The 12,007-nt window shown below is 46.5% G+C and overlaps 5 protein-coding genes across 5 annotated transcripts; all 5 read right to left on the reverse strand.

Moving 5' to 3' along the window:
- Nucleotides 1-400: 400 nt before the first annotated feature.
- On the reverse strand, nucleotides 401-2,137 carry JR316_0002565 (Alkaline serine protease; the record flags this gene model as incomplete). The annotated part of the gene is made up of 11 exons (XM_047888357.1): nucleotides 401-438; nucleotides 499-859; nucleotides 913-1,027; nucleotides 1,084-1,145; nucleotides 1,204-1,240; nucleotides 1,300-1,385; nucleotides 1,434-1,456; nucleotides 1,516-1,580; nucleotides 1,644-1,709; nucleotides 1,762-1,861; nucleotides 1,921-2,137. 11 exons carry the CDS (start codon nucleotides 2,135-2,137, stop codon nucleotides 401-403), a joined length of 1,170 nt encoding a protein of 389 aa, XP_047753280.1.
- Nucleotides 2,138-3,616: 1,479 nt separating this feature from the next.
- JR316_0002566 (Anditomin synthesis protein L) lies at nucleotides 3,617-4,374 on the reverse strand (the record flags this gene model as incomplete). Its single annotated transcript, XM_047888358.1, has 4 exons — nucleotides 3,617-3,709; nucleotides 3,765-3,909; nucleotides 3,968-4,168; nucleotides 4,220-4,374. 4 exons carry the CDS (start codon nucleotides 4,372-4,374, stop codon nucleotides 3,617-3,619), a joined length of 594 nt encoding a protein of 197 aa, XP_047753281.1.
- A 776-nt stretch (nucleotides 4,375-5,150) lies between these two features.
- JR316_0002567 (uncharacterized protein) lies at nucleotides 5,151-6,887 on the reverse strand (the record flags this gene model as incomplete). Its single annotated transcript, XM_047888359.1, has 3 exons — nucleotides 5,151-5,452; nucleotides 5,505-5,977; nucleotides 6,040-6,887. 3 exons carry the CDS (start codon nucleotides 6,885-6,887, stop codon nucleotides 5,151-5,153), a joined length of 1,623 nt encoding a protein of 540 aa, XP_047753282.1.
- Nucleotides 6,888-7,900: 1,013 nt separating this feature from the next.
- JR316_0002568 (uncharacterized protein) lies at nucleotides 7,901-9,661 on the reverse strand (the record flags this gene model as incomplete). The annotated part of the gene is made up of 4 exons (XM_047888360.1): nucleotides 7,901-8,202; nucleotides 8,255-8,727; nucleotides 8,783-9,621; nucleotides 9,656-9,661. The coding sequence occupies 4 exons, from the start codon at nucleotides 9,659-9,661 to the stop codon at nucleotides 7,901-7,903; spliced, it is 1,620 nt and encodes a 539-aa protein (XP_047753283.1).
- A 234-nt stretch (nucleotides 9,662-9,895) lies between these two features.
- JR316_0002569 (uncharacterized protein) lies at nucleotides 9,896-11,626 on the reverse strand (the record flags this gene model as incomplete). The annotated part of the gene is made up of 3 exons (XM_047888361.1): nucleotides 9,896-10,197; nucleotides 10,262-10,728; nucleotides 10,791-11,626. 3 exons carry the CDS (start codon nucleotides 11,624-11,626, stop codon nucleotides 9,896-9,898), a joined length of 1,605 nt encoding a protein of 534 aa, XP_047753284.1.
- Between the last annotated feature and the right edge of the window lie 381 nt (nucleotides 11,627-12,007).

The following is a 12,007-nucleotide window of genomic DNA, read 5'->3' on the forward strand; positions in this document are numbered from 1 at the left end:
ACTGGCATAGCAAATTAATCGTTCTGATGATCAGCTGCAGTAAACAACATCGATATTTGTAAATATTATGTGGGTGTTTCAAAGCAAGATACTAACTTATGCCAGCTAACATACTCCGATGGCCATTTGTAAACCTAGCCGGTACAATGGAGGTTGCGAAAATGTTACTATACACACGGCAAAACCGAGAAGATTTCAGCAAATAGGGTCAAAATGACACCCTTTTTTCTTAATCCATAAAATCGAGTCCAGAAAAAGGTTTCTTAAAATACGAAGTCACTCAAGGTTAATAGAGCAATCCGTTGTATTATAGTTAGATACATGAGAGATATCATTACATTAGATAAATCATCGCCCAGGTTCTATCCTTGTCGCGTTCGCGTATAAAAATCGTTATAATTTAGGAGTTGTTGGCAAGGGAGTTGACGGTGCCAGAAGCTGCAGTAAAGCATAATATCAGTACAGCTGTAGCAAAAAAACGAACTTGGAAATACTGACGGATGGAGGTCAAAACACCCTTAACAGCCAAGCTCTGGAGCTTAGTAGCCATGGCAGCGGGGGAAACGTTGCCATCCTTGGCAATCAAGTAGGCGACGAGACCTGCAACATGGGGAGTGGCCATGGAGGTTCCAGAGATGTTGTTTGTGGCGGTGGTGGAGCCAATCCAGGTGGAGGTAATGCCAGTTCCGGGGGCGAAGATGTCGACGACGGCACCGTAGTTGGAGAAGGAGCTCCTGACGTCACCGATTGTGCTGGCACCGACGGTGATGGCAGAGGGAGCACGAGCAGGGGAGGTGTTGGCAGCGTTGGTGTTGGAGTTTCCGGCAGCGACGACGACATGGACACCGGCGGCAGTGAGCTAAATTAAACCATGAATTGTCGGCTAATGAAGGTATACGGCTAAGTACTTACACTGGTGACGGCGTTATCGAGAGCAGTGGAGGCACTTCCACCGAGAGACATGGAGACAACAGAGGGACGACCAGAAGCCCTAGCCTGAGTCAAGACCCAGTTCAATCCAGAGACACTAAAAATGAATTAATAAAAGAATTTTCAAAAGAGGAAAGAAACAAATATGCTCACATTCCTGAGGTAGCACCAGATCCAGAGTCGCTCAAGACCTTAACAGCAATGAGGTTGGCAGCCTGCAGGAAATGAAGTTAGGCATGCATTATGTGGTTTTACAAGGCTCGTCATAATTACCTTAGCAACACCATAGCGAGTACCACCGGCAGTTCCACTGGATATACGCGTTCAAAGTAAGAAAACTGTCGAATACCACCTTTTAATTTGACTTACGCGCAGTGAGTTCCGTGGCCATTTCCATCGGAGTTGCCAAGGTTGTTGAAGCTAGCTCCCCAGCGAGCACGACCACCGAAGTCGGACTAAAGAGGATTTAGTATCGAAAAAAGGAAGAAAGCAGAGGTACCAACGTGGGCGGTGTAGATACCAGTGTCTATTAACAATTCAAGTCAGCACATGAAAAAAATATCTCAACCAATTTACTGTACTAACCAACAACGTAGATGTCAACGCCAGCTCCGGCAGTGGAATCATACTTGTAAGTGTAGGTCAAAGCGCTAGTTTAAAGACGACAAAAGTCAGCGATTCTACTTTCGGACGCGAGAATAAAGTTTACAGACGTGGTAGAGGTGCTGCTGAGCTTGGCATCCTGGCTGATACGCTGGAGGCCCCAAGGAGCGTTGGTTCTACGTTTTCAATTAAGTAAGAGAAGCTTCATTAAAAAAAAATATCACGTACTGGGTAACGGTAGCCATGGTGTGCATGATACCATCCTCAGCAATGTACTCAACATCCTCGTCGAGGCGGAGCTCGTCGAGAACGGCATCGTCGAAGTTGCCTATGAAGAGATGTACTTTAGTGAATATTTTCTGTACAAAAAGTGCTGGAAGAACATACCAGCGAAGCCGTTGAGGAGGTCCCACTCAGCAACCTTGTTCTTGAGGCCGTGCTTCTGGATGAAGTTCTTCCTCGAAGCGCCTGACTTGAACTTGACAATGTATTTGCCAGAAGTCTCTCCGCTGAACCTCTGCACTGCGCGCAAAGGGCGAGGTGCAGCGAGGGTGGTGGGGAGCACCAGTGAGACAGCGAGAAGGATGGCAGTGAAGAATTGCATGTTGAATCAGACGACGGAGGAAGGTAGACCAGATGAGCTCTTCGAAGTGAAAGGGCACAGGGAATTAGACAAAATTATGCCTGCTCTTATACAGTTACGCAGATGAGTACCTATATCGCCATAATGTTAGCCAAGATAGTGGGGCGTATGGAGAAGACGGAGATAACCAAAAAAAAGAGCGGTCGTCTTGCATAGGTGGTGGGTTCGAAAAGGCTTAAGAGCTCTTAGGACACCAAAATTGGTAATTGGCTCAACAACGACGTCTGTGAAGCGACGGGTAAACACGAGTTTTCAGCATCATTTACTTGACCGATATGGTACTGCCACATACCGCTGACGAGATAATAATACCCTGGCCACCCTTTCGATACAATAGCATCGTGTCAACCCTTTCACGGAAAGTCGTTGCAGTAAATGAATCTTGTTGTCGCAATGCACACATGTGGTAAATTTAACAGTTTCGGTACACCGCCAACGGGTGATGACAGCAAAACGATTCAAACGCGCCTGAACTCGTAGTTAGCGAGGCAAATTAGCAAGCGCGCAGGCAGAAAGACCGACCACAGTAAAGGTGCCGACAAGGCTGCCGAATCAGTCAATGCCGACGCGCCAAGGACTGTCGAGAACAGTGTGATCGCGTGCACTGATGCTGATAACGACTACCCCGTACTCAATGACTTGCTAGCATTATGGGAGGTCGAAAGAAGTCAAAAGAGAATAAGATCAAGGCTTGAGAGACGATTAGATGTAGATTGTTCGGCATTCCACATGAAAACCATTCCTCGCTATCTTTGAGCTCATGGTCCTCCGGCTGACCATTACATCATTGCATAAAAAGCATGTGTTGGTTAAGGTCGCAATCCGAACAAATGCGAGTCATTCGGGAAATAAACAATGTAATCACCTTAACTAGATCACTGAGAGACACACGAACATATTGTATGCAGGCTTCTGAAAACCCTGGGGTCTTTTCCAAGTAATTTAGGAGCTAGGACGACAGTGGTAGCACTGAATTGCGCCATTATCAGTCAGAGTAGGTAGCCATGCGGTACAAGTGGTCCACAGACAGAGATTCACGTACTCGTGTAGCCGCTCAGATGAAGCGCTCCTATCTATGCTTAGCCCTCGAGGATGTCAAGGAGGTCTTCCACAACGATACAACGCTTAGTCGATCATGTGAGATATGACCCCGTTGGACACACGTGTTTATCCCGTTCTCAACGCCGCTCCGTACTCATCCAGTTAAGTTTGAACGAATCTGATCCACATAGAGTTCGTCATGTTAGTGTCACGGCTTGCCTTGGTGTCGTCGAGAGCATGCGTAACCTTGAGTGACCAAGACTCTCAACTGCAGATATACTTCGCCAAGTTGTAAAGCAAACACCGCTATCCGAGAAAGTATTCAATAGAGTCAGTATATTGAAAGTGAGTGTATCGAGAGTTAACACGCGGTAGCTTAGAAGGAAAAAGCATGCTCAATTATGCCTGTCCTGGACGTGACAAGGGTAAAGCGCTGGTCTCTACGTCTTCCCGACCATCTAGCCAGCTTGTGCACATTGGGCATCGCTTAGCCTATCATAGCTCAGGAATAAGGCAGGTATTCACACTGTCCTAGATAATAACACACCTTGGAACTGATCTCCTTCCTACAATAAGTGCACTTGACTGTGTGTCGAATGATGGAATCACGGCTGAAATATCCATAAACATTCGCAATTGTGTACAGCACAAGACCAATGCCAATGAAGTTGACGAATTGGTCGATGAAAACCCTGCGTAATGTTTAAGCATATCTGGTATGTATATCATTTGGGATGATAGATTACTCACCCGTAAGTGAGAACGACAGCTCCATCGTCCACAGCTTGTTGTCGTGTGTTATATCCATGAGGCTTCAAATAGTGAGGTCCCTTCCTCAGAACCAGGAATTTCTCTTCGAGATTACGGGACATGAAAGGGAGCAGCGATATAGGAGGCAGGATAACATCAGTAACGAGTGAGTTGACGACGCCTGTAAACGCAGTGGCAATTCTGTAAACTTTCGTCAATCCCTGTTTCTAATCTTATACACAAAGTGCTCACATTAGACCAACCGCGACTTCGAGCACATTGTCCCTGAGAGCAAACTCCACAAAGCCTGCCCATACACTCCTAATTTTGCGTTTCATAGATTCCCCTTCTTCGCGGAGCAAGGTTGTCCGAGAATCCTCTGAGTTCCATTGATTTTCGGGCTGCATGCTCACTAGAGCTCAGTATGGAAGATTATGGTACGAGTCGTTGAAAGCGAAGTTCGAATGCGGGTGCCATTGTAAGTAGTTCAACATCGTCACCATCATCATCGTACTCCGTCTTGACTCCGTGATTGGAAGGATCCATGCCCCGAAATGGATGGTTCCCACGCATTCATATTTCCCCGCTTACCTATATTTTTACCGCACGCGCTTGCTTTTCGTGCTGCTTAGTTGTCGGTCATGATTCAAGTCGTGGTTCACGTTGAAGCATTTCATTGTATCTTTAGAGGGGCGGTTTGATTTTTTTGTAATGGAAATCAAGGTTGAAATTTGCCACAAGATTTCATTTTTTTTTTTTTTTAAATCCATTTATTGTCCTTTGAGGCTATGCCTTATGTAGGACGTCTACTACTACTCCTCCTGTACTATTTTGCTTCTAAACTATTCTTTTCAAACTCTACTGATACAGTGGGCCTCCTTTGGTAGCGCCTCGCACTCTGGTGCGTAATATCTGGATGTTAATAGGTTTGTGAGTACCGTAGTGGATTATATGCCTTGTATGGTATAATGGTTGGGGAGTGGTGTTGAAGTTTAAATTTCCAATATGATGCATCGTTGAAGGTGTAATATTTGACAGATGTGAAGGAAGCGCTCGAATATGTACATGTCGGGAACAAAATGAAGTGGTCTTTTCGGGCTGTGGCCTGCCCTAAGATTTCAATTAATACTACATAATTCAGTTTGGCACGCTCCAAATCAAAAAAGAATCTCTTCTCGCAACATCAGCGGTGCCTAATATTCCTTTTCAGGCTGAGATCTTGAATTTCCTTCAACATCTTAGCGTCCATGCTTGAGGATGATAACATCACTGTCTCGCCGTTTGGAATGGTAATAGGGACTTGCAGAGCGCCATCCTCAGACTTGTTTATAGGAGCCGTAGAGGTGATGTCAAGTTTAGTGCCATTATCAATGATTGAACACTCGGCTCCAGGGCGACAGAAGGGCTTGTGATTTTTCCAATCTTCCCTTTGACACTCCTTGCTGCAGTAATAAGGTTTTTTGTCTTCGTCACAGGGACCTGAGCCTGCAGATAGATGAAGGAAATTGTTCAGCAAACATAAAAACCCCAAACTTACAACGAGATAGCTTAGAGCCAGTGTCTGCCTCAATATCACAATTTGGAGCGGCGCAACGATAACGAGTCGTATGTTTCAATCTTTTCTTTACCATTTTTTCCCTGGCCTGTTGCACTTCTTTCTCTCGTGCTTCAAATGCCCGAACGGCATCCTTGTACCAGTAGTAAAGTTCTGGATATCTATCGGCCATCATGTGAAAAGTTTTGGACATGAACCAAAGTATAGCGGGGGACGCAGGTGATTGTGCTGGGGACAGAGTGGTGCACAATCTTGCTGCGATATTGCAATGATGAGACGCGGCAAATAAGTAACGAGAACGAATAGACCCGTCCACATTCTCCATATACCACTGGATGAGGATAGCATGCGCCATTTGTTGGACCATGGGAGATGCATTAGGGGAATATGCGGCTTTGATAAGATATTCGCGACTGCGTTTGCGATTAGCTTTGCATCCCAAACCAACTGTGAGCCTGTATATAGAGTAAATAATATTAATCATAAAAAGAAATCATGACTAGCCAAGATTCCACACCTAATGCCATAGTCCAAGGCTGCATCCGCATCACCACGATCAGCGGCAGCGTTAATGACGCTCTCTGGTTTCTCCTCGAGGCGCGCTTTGATAATTTCCATCTCACTGTACACAACGTCGCCGAACTTTGAGGAATCATATTCTCCACCTTCCGAAGGCAGGCCCTTCTGCCAGACTTGGATGTATTGTAGAATGTGATTCATGTGTCTGATTTCGTCGGTCAATTCGGCGTCCAGTGCAGCTGCTGCACTGGATACGGGCCTTAAAGCAGGAGGAACTTGATAGTTGCTGAAGCCGATGCATTCCGGGGTTCGAATGGCAGCGGCTACAATTCCCTGCAACCCGCGTGCGACCTTAAGACGTTGAAAATCTCGGTCAAACGCTTCCTGAGCGAGTCGGATGTGCGTATCACCGCAAAAGACGATGTTGCATAGCGCTTCAGGGAGAACACCCAAACGCTTCAATTCGTTGCCAACGGCAGTAGCCAGAGACCTGTCATTTGTCGAGAGCTTCCACGGAGCGTATGGCTCAGAGGTGTTGGGATGCATGTCGTTCTTGCTTATATTGTTGACGAAAGCATGGAGAATGCCTTTGGCGAGAACCGGCGCAGAATCCTTTGCAGTCTCAGGAAAAAAATCAAGACCATCTTGATTGGTAGCTAGCCCGATAGGCAACCTCTCCATATGCGTGAGCTGCGAGTGAGGTTGGAGAAAGTAGACAACGTGGGATGGATTGGGTTCAATTTGAATGTATCGAACGTCGAAATGCCACTCATTGGAGGTTCGTTTAGACGGTATTTTTGCCCTGCGAGGCAGAGCATTGAAGGATTCAACAAGTTCTTTGGACATCTACAACAAGCAAGGGGTAAGATGAGATGATAGAGAAGATGATAAATTTAGTGAAGGATGTATTTTATATAGAATTAGGGGCACCGTACGTCGGAATTTACCGACGGCCACAAATTCGAACTTTTTATCGCTATTCTCAAGAGGATTCACAAGAAACGGATTGGGACGTAATGGCTAGCTTAAATCTCGATTTAAATCTTCCATATACCAGAGTATTTCAACTTTAGCAAACGCGACTTCGCCGCTCTTTGCCATGCCACATAATTAGCGACCTCCACAAAGCTTTAAAAACTCCGAACTTACGCGCCCATTACACCCACTATTTCAAATTTCAAATAGCCTTCGAACATGGCCAGCCTTATCTAAGTTCCTTCAAGCCACATCTCAATGAAGATTTCGTCCCTAAGGCCTTAAGGTGGCACTGAGAAACTTATCATTTTTATGGTCTACATCCTCGCGTTTGCGGAGAGGTTCGTCCTCATGTGGAGTCTGAAAGTTCACCGTGGGTTAGAGTTTGGCCCGAGTTTGGAAAAAGAAGGGTGACAGTAACGAGAGCAGGCGATATAGTCCAGTGCAAAGTAACAATAGTACAAAAACGTGGGATTGGATTGGAAGACGCTATTGGTGGCCTGGACAGCTTCGTGTCTTTATACACCAAAGGCTCCAAGTCCGTGGCCGATAACAGCAGAAGAACAACTTGAAAAGGAACATCTGCTTGAACATGGGCTGCAGCCTCGTATGGAAGAAAAACGGTATCTGTGGAAGTCATAAATTTCAGAGCTCAAATCAAGATAGACTATTAGATACATAATCGGAGTCGCCAGTTATACACACAACTTTACTATGTTCAATACATAAAACAGGACCTAAAAGGACATTTCCAAACTCTCTCCGAAGAGTTTCCATTAAGTCCAAAATTGGTGTAAACAGGCTTGTAAAAAGAAGTTGCGAATGGGGATTGATTACACATTTCTGGAGTAATAAAATCGAATTGGGGTACATTTTGCCTTTGCTTATTGACCCCTACGATTCATCTTCAAACTAATATCCTGAATCCCCTTCAGCATCTCAGCGTCCATGGTCGAGGATGATATCATGATAGTTTCGCCATTGTTCAGGCTGATGGGGACCTGCAGAGCACCGGATTCGGATTTGTTCGCAGGGGCTGTAGCCGCCATGTCGTATTTGGTACCGTTGTCAATGATAGAGCACTCAGCTCCAGGGAGACAGAATGGTTTATGATTTTTCCAGTCGTCCCTTTGGCATTTCTTGCTGCAGTAGTAGGGCTTCTTGTCATCGTCGCAGGGACCAGAACCTAATTGTTTGTAAGTCACACGACAAGTGGGAGCAAATGACATGAAACCTACAGCGCGACAGCTTTGAGCCAGTGTCCGCTTCAATGTCGCAATTAGGCGCAGCACAACGGTAGCGAATGGTGTTCTTCAATCTCTTTTTCAACATCTTAGCTCGGCCTTTCTCCATCTCCATCTCCCTCGCCTTGAGCGCGTGTATAGACTGTTTGTACCAGTAATAGAACTCTGGATACCTTTCAGACACCTTGTTGAAAGTCCTCGACATAAAAAAGAGGACTCCAGGGGAGCCAGGCGCTGGAGCTGAGGACAGAGTGGGGCACAATTTTGCCGCAGTTTCGCAATGGTGTGCGGCAGCGAAAGCGTAACGAGTGCGTATTTTTCCATCTACAGACTCAAGGTACCAATGAATCAGTATCGAATGCGCCATTTCTTGCACAAGTGGAGATGCATTTGGGGAGTATGCGGCTTTGATAAGATATTCACGGCAACGCTTGCGATTTGCCTTGCACCCGAGACCAACCATAAGCCTGAGATCGGAATCAGTCGAAAAATGGCAAATAAATAAGAGGGATCATAGCTTACCGGATACCATAGTCCAAAGCTGCCTCTGCGTCACCTCGGTCAGCAGCAGCATTAACAACACTCTCTGGTTTCTCCTGAAGGCGCGCTTTGATGATTTCCATCTGCTTATACATCTCGTCCCCACTCCTCTTGGCATCGTATTCGACACCATCAGAAGGCACTCCCCTGGACCAGACATTGTAGTATTGCAAAACCGCGTTCAGTTGTTTACCCTCATCATCAGTATCGTCATCGAAGGAAGAACGACGCAGAGCGGGCGGCACTTGATAGTTCTCAAAGCCAATGGACTGCGGAGCTTCGATGGAAGCGGCCACTATCCCTTCCAATCCGCACGCCATCTTGAGAGTTTCAAAGAATCGGGCGAAGGACTCCTGTGCGAGACGAGTAGTCGATTGTCCAGAAATTCCAATTGTACACAACGCCTCAGGGCGAACCCCCAGGCGCTTCAACTCGTTGCCAACGGCGGCCGCGAGCGATTTGTCGTTGGTCGAGAGTTTCCACGGGGCGTATGGCGCAGGCGCGTTGGGATACATTCTCTTGTCGTTCATACCCATATTGTTGATGAAAGCATGGAGAATGCCTTTGGCGAGTACCGGTGCAGCATCCTTTGCAGTCTCAGGGAAGAACACGAGACCGCTTTGATTACTCGCCAACCCGACGGGCAATCTTTCCATATGGGTGAACTGAGACTGAGGCTGAATAAAGTAGACAACATGGGATGGTCCAGGTTCCATTTGTATGTAGCGAATATCGAAATGCCATTCATTTGACACGCGTCCCGACGGTGTTTTCGCCCGGCGAGGCAGGGCGTTGAACGCCTCAACGAGTTCTTTTGACATCTACAACCCGGTCGACAAAAGTTAGTAAACTTACTTTCATTTCGATCTGATGCCATTACGCTTACATTCAGGCGTTGCATATCCAAGTATCTGTGAAGAGCAACGGTGGAACAAAAGTGGAAGCAAGGGACGAATTATGGTTTGTTTATTCTGCGGTTTTAATTAAGAGGGCGACGGAAATTGCCGGATCCCTGAATTATATTTCTTGCGAAGGCTCTCATGCTCGAGTACACAACCACCCACAAATACCGGCATCCATCAATTTGGTCCAGTTTTACGCCTGTCCAATATCCATCTCGTTGTATCTTTTCATTTCCTTCAACATCTTCGCGTCCATCGTAGTTGAGCAAACCATAAGAGTCTTGCCACTTTCCCTGAACGTAATGGGAATCATCAACGCCCCATCCACAGTCTTCCGAGCAGGTGACGTTTCTGCAAGGTCGTACTTCGTCCCATCATCGATAACTGAGCTCTCCGCTCCGGGGCGACAAAATGGTTTATGATTCCGCCAGTCTTCTCTCTGACACTCTTGGGTGCAATAATAAGGCTTCTTGTCGATATCACATGGACCAGAGCCTGGAAAGAGAAGATAAATATCTAACTCATATATGTCAACTTGACGAAGAGGAAGGGGACGTACACCGTGACAGCTTCGAGCCTTTATCTGCTTCAATCTCACATCCCGGAGCAGCACATCGATATCGAGACGCATTTAGCGCCCTCTTTCGCGCTATCTTGGCCTGATTTTCCTCATATTGTCTGTCTCTCGCTTCCAACGCATCGACAGCCTCGATAAACCAGATATAAAATTCGGGGACATCCTCAGCCAGGGTTTTGAACGTCTTTTTCATAAACCAAAGCACGGCCGGAGATGCGCATACATCTGAACCGGAAACCTCAGCACACAACTGTGCAGCTTCGTTGCAGTGATGTGAGGCTGCAAAAGCGTACCGAGGAGTGATTCTATCACTGTGCAAATACCATTCTATAAGAACGCCATGAGCCATGGCCTTGATCGTTTTCGAGGCGCTTTCGGAATGTGCAGCCTTAACGAGATAATCGCGGGCACGTTTGCGGTTGCGTTTACACCCTAAACCAACCGTAAGCCTGTAAATGGAAGCTCAGTGAAAGAAAATGTGCGTTTTAAACGTTTGGAAATAGCGACTTACCTCATCCCATAATCCAAGGCTGCATCGGCGTCTCCTCGATCAGCCGCTGCATTGATGATACGCTCTGGCTTTTCTTTCAAAAGCGTCTCGATTCTCGTGAATTCCCGCTCTCTGTTTTCCTGGTACCGCTTGGCCTCGTATTCAGTGCCATCTGACGGCAATACGGTGGCCCAAAGGGTAGTATATTCGAGCATCACCCGGAAATCACTATTCTCTTCATCATCGAGATCATTGCGCTTTTCAGAGACAGCCTTAGGAACACGACAACCTTCCCATACAATAGGGCCAGGAGTCTGAACGATAGCAGCCATAGTATCGTCCAGAACACAGACATTAACCAGATTACGGAAAAACAGGCCAAAGGTCTGCATAGCACCATCAACAACTGTCTCGCTCGAAATGCTGATGTCCCACAGAGCTTCAGATTTGACTCCAACACGCTTCAGTTCATGTCCAACAGCAGTAGCAAGGGCCTTGTCGTCAGTCATAAGTTTCCACGGAGCGAGCGCACTTGGAGGTTCAGGGTACATTCTTCTGTCGTTCCGGCCCATGTTGTCAACAAACGCGCGAAGAATGCCTTTGACAACCGTCGGCGCCGCCTCCTTCGCAGTCTCAGGAAAGAATTTAAGATTGACCTCGTCGCTGGCTAGGTCAATAGGCAACCTTAGCGTATATATGAGATGAGATTGAGGTTGAAAAAAGAACACAACATGAGCTGGGTTCGGTTCCAGTTGAACATATCGAACATCAAAGTGCCACTCGTTGGGCGCCCACCCAGACGGCGACCTGGGGTTACGAGGTAATGCGTTGAATTTCTCAACTAGGTCTTTCGACATCTGCAACTTTTAAAATCAATCAAAGGTCTTCAATATTCATAACTGTCATGAGCTGACCTCGTCAAAGTATGGTGTGATGGGCCTGGAGTTGGTGGTGAAGATGATAGGGACGGGATAAAGTGGCGACTAGCCATTGGCGAATGTTATAAAGGAGAGGCGGCATTTTCCGCCTTTGTGTTGAATCTGACCCTTTGTGTCTTTGAAGATGTCAACACTTGCAGCACAGTACTCACCCTGAATGGATCATGTTTACAGCGCATCCACGTTGTCAGAAATGTATATGCCCAACGTATATTGACTTTGATTTCTACTTTCAGCAAAGGTTTTGATAGTTCCACAAAAATAGGCAGCAATAAAAAACAGCTTCTTCGGATTGGACAT

The sequence above is a fragment of the Psilocybe cubensis genome, chromosome 2 (genome assembly GCF_017499595.1).
Source record: "Psilocybe cubensis strain MGC-MH-2018 chromosome 2, whole genome shotgun sequence".
Classification (NCBI taxonomy): Eukaryota; Fungi; Basidiomycota; class Agaricomycetes; order Agaricales; family Agrocybaceae; genus Psilocybe; species Psilocybe cubensis.